At 39.8% G+C, this 3907-nt stretch overlaps 1 protein-coding gene across 1 annotated transcript in view; it reads left to right on the top strand.

Moving 5' to 3' along the window:
• Positions 1 to 499: 499 nt before the first annotated feature.
• Positions 500 to 3907, top strand: part of pyroxd1 (pyridine nucleotide-disulphide oxidoreductase domain 1) — a 9838-nt gene continuing 6430 nt past the window's right edge. The window contains exons 1-4 of the mRNA XM_020601227.1: positions 500 to 837; positions 945 to 1025; positions 1291 to 1410; positions 1968 to 2096. Of these exons, the coding sequence (XP_020456883.1) occupies positions 760 to 837; positions 945 to 1025; positions 1291 to 1410; positions 1968 to 2096 (408 nt within the window). The 5' untranslated portion in view covers positions 500 to 759. The remainder of the gene's footprint in view (positions 838 to 944; positions 1026 to 1290; positions 1411 to 1967; positions 2097 to 3907) is intronic.

Genomic DNA, 3907 nt, shown 5'->3' with positions numbered 1-3907 from the left:
TTTTGTTTGTTTGTTTATTGTAAATTACTTATATTGCAATGAATTTTCAACTTTTACTACTGCTAGTGCTACTACTACTACTACTACTAACAATAATAATTTTGTTTTTGTAATTTTAATAATAGTTATCAAATATGTATGATAATAATGATTTCAATTGACTTTAATTGCATTATTTCTGTCTCAGACACAGTCTCCTCTACCCACACAACCAAAGGGTAGCATTCAGTGAATACTGTGAGGTAGTTATGTTATAACAACCTGTAAGATAAGATATAAAGTATTTGTTGCATATAACTACCTGCTCAGTGTGTACTTGTATACCCGCATTTAGACGAAGGGGTTCAGGTTAAATGGTATTGTATATGAATATAATACAATACAATATAATGTACAGAGGTAGTTTATTTGTAGGTATAAAAACAAAGGCAGCTAACTTGGAATTAATATTTGTGTGCGCGCGTTCTGCGATGCGTGCGCTTGAAAAGCTGTTCCTGCTGCTTGCCGTAGTTAATTGTAAATACGGAAGGTTATGTTGCTTCAGTGCTGTTGTTGTCGTGCTAAGGATTTTTTTTGTCTTCTGGCTATTACAAAAATTTTGATACTCTTACTAGCTATTTGTTGGGTCTTAAATATTTATCTTCGTCTACGTACTAAAGGAAAGGGAAGGGTCGGAGAAGTATTTGAAATATTAAACCACATTCTGGTGTCGGGAAATGCAAGGGAGCTAATATTAGCTACATACTATTAGTTTAAGGAATGGCACATAAAAAAGAGAAAACATTTCAGTTTGTGATCGTGGGAGGTGGCATTGCGGGTGTGACATGTGTTGAGCAGGTGAACACGTATCTACATATTCTGTCTAATTTATTTAACGCTACAGAAGCAGTTAATGCATTTTATAGTTACAGTAACTCAACATAAACCTTCATCTTCATTGACAGCTGTTATCCCAGATTCCGTCAGCTGACGTGGCTCTAATTACAGCAAGTCCCCACATCAAGGCAGTAACCAACTATAAACAGGTCAGGAGGATGATGACTATCGGGGTGGTGTTGGATCAGTGGAAACACCAACACTGTCAGGGTTATGCATTGTTTTCCACTTGTTGTCCCACGCCATAAACGCATTACAACATCAGAAATTCTACTGAGATACAGGAACTGGTTTTGCTTTTAAATGACATATTCTTGTTTGTGTTAACTTAACAATTACTAAACTATCTTATTTGCACTAAGTGAGTAGCCGGAACTGAACCATTTATCGTTTTCATTTGTCCTTCTTGTGAAGGTGTCGAAGACATTGGAAAAGTTTGATGTAGAGGAACGACCATCCAGTGTCTTGGAGGAGAAATTTCCCAGCCTGACTGTCATCCACTCTGCTGTCAAATCACTTCACACACAAGCACATGTAAGTAGCTGTTTTTCAGCATGTGTGTAAAGACAGTGATTTGGTATTTTATGTTATGCCAAATGTCAAGATGCGACTCGTCAGTGTGACGATTCGCTGTGGCGACACCTAAACGGGAAAAGCCGAAAGTGACTTTCTATGTTAATGCTATGTATAAACTGTAACGCAACATTTCTGGTTTGGTAATATGAAGAAGTTCTTATGACTAAAATCTGTGTGTAATAACAATTGCAGGTAACTGCAGCATAAGCCATGTAATTCTTCATAAAATGTTTAACTGCAACAAAGTGCACTTAATGTATTCCCTGCAACACAACACAGTAAAGGCTTTTGTATTGACTATTATCTGTCTACTGTCGCCACCTTGTGGACATATGGTTACACCGTGGGATCTGAAACCCTGTACAAACAGTTGTTTGTCCAAAATGGCATCCTGAATATGTAAAAAAAAAAAAAAAAAAAAAAAAAATCACCTTTTCAAGGTCAAAGCAAGAAACTTTAAAGCTTGATGTGAAAATGACTTGGTATTTCCCTTGATTTCCATTTTCTATTCTTAGTCTGTAGAAACAGCAGATGGCTTGGTTTTTGGTTATGAGAAGCTATGTATCTGCAGTGGAAGCAGACCCAAACTTCTAATCTATGACAACCCTTATGTGCTGGGGATACGGGACACAGACAGTGCCCAGGTACAAACCACACACTTCGGTAGCAAAACACCATTTTCCCAAAGAATGAACATCCTCAGTTATATTATGTTGTTGTTCTGTGTCCAGTGCATTTTTTTTTATTTTGGGCAAACAGGGGCTCCTGTTTTCAGTGCCTGTTTAGATGCTTTCACCCTTGAATATGTAATTTCCAGCTGCTGTATATACACACTCATAGCATAAAAACAGTGTGCCAAACCATTGCACTGTGTAAAAAAAGGTGTGCCTAGATTTTTCAGCTTCTACAATATGTTGTTGTATTTGAGTAAAAAAAAAAAAAGCAGAGGTATCTGCATGAAATATAATGCAATTGAACACCTCGCCTATCACCTAAGATCTCAGTAATAAACAAAATTGAATTTAAACAGAATAATTTAAGTCTCATTAAGGCTAGAATTCATGGCAGAGCTGTCATATTGAAATGGATTAAATTGTACAGGCGTACCTAATAAAGTGACCACTGAGTTTATGTCCAAGTGTAGTGATAAAATATGGAAAATGTTCAAAAAGGCCAAACCTTGACTAATTAGAAAATTCCTGAATCACTAAAATCCATCTTTAAACCAATCTCCATTTAAATCCGGCGCCGGCAGTGATGGCGGCCGTGGTTACTCATACTCTCTTGTGTTTGTCGTTTTTGCTTGTTATCTTGATTTTTTGAAACCCATCCCGGATTACTTTTACCAGAGAAGAACTGTTAAATATTGGACAACTCACACCAAACTACCTTCCTCTGATTTTTGTAAATGAAGAATGCTGTATGGACATTCTGATCGGAGGCACAGTGGCAATATACGGGACCTGGAAAAAATGCCGCTGTGGAAAGCAGGCGGGCGCCTTGGTGAGACTACAACAGAGGGGAACACAGACTCCACTCCCGTCTATCCACCTGGCAAATCTCCACCACCTGGTCAACAAGATGGATGGAATTCTTCTCGTCAACAGGACTAACTCTGACTTTGCACGCTCTGCTGCTTTGTGTTTCATGGAGACCTGGCTCAGCGACTCGATCGCGGACAGCGCAGTACAAGTACCGGGCTTCTAGGTGTTCAGAGCTGATCGGGAAAATGAGAGGAGGTGGAATCTGCTTCTACATAAATGGAGGTTGGTGCACAGGTGTCACAGTGCTACAGAGGACATGTAACGCAGACCTAGAGACTCTTGTTATCAATTACAAACCTTTCTATTCTCGTGAATTTAACAGTTTCATTCTAATGGGAGAAAACCACAGGCCCATGCTAGCACACTACAGCTCCTGGCAGAACCGATAACTAGCCTGGAGCTAGAACATCCTGACTCTCCACTCATTGTTCTAGGACACTTTAACAGAGCAAATCTCTCCCACGAACTGCCCAAATACAGACAGCACATCACCTGTCCCACCAGGGACAAAATCATATTGGACCACTGCTACACCACAATAAAAGACACCTATCGCTCTGTCCCCCGCGCAGCCCTCAGACTCTTACTTCACTGTATGGTTCATCTTATTCCAACCTACAGGCAGAAACTTAAAGCTGCGAAGCCTGTGGTCAAAACAGTGAAGAGCTGGACTGAGGAGGCTAAGTCAGAGCTACAGGCCTGCTTTGACTGCACAGACTGGAGTGTATTTGAGACTGCAGCTTCAGACCTGGATGAACTCACTGACACTGTGATATCTTATATCAGTTTCTGTGAAGATGTGTGTGTGCTCAAAAAAACCTTCTGCACATACAACAACAACAAGCCCTGGTTTATAGCAAGACTCAAGCAGCTTCGTCATGCCAAAGAGGAGGCTTACAGAAGTGGGGACA

Source organism: Monopterus albus, unplaced genomic scaffold (assembly GCF_001952655.1).
Source record: "Monopterus albus unplaced genomic scaffold, M_albus_1.0 scaffold51.1, whole genome shotgun sequence".
Taxonomy (NCBI): Eukaryota; Metazoa; Chordata; class Actinopteri; order Synbranchiformes; family Synbranchidae; genus Monopterus; species Monopterus albus.
This window is presented reverse-complemented; position numbering and strand designations above follow the sequence as displayed.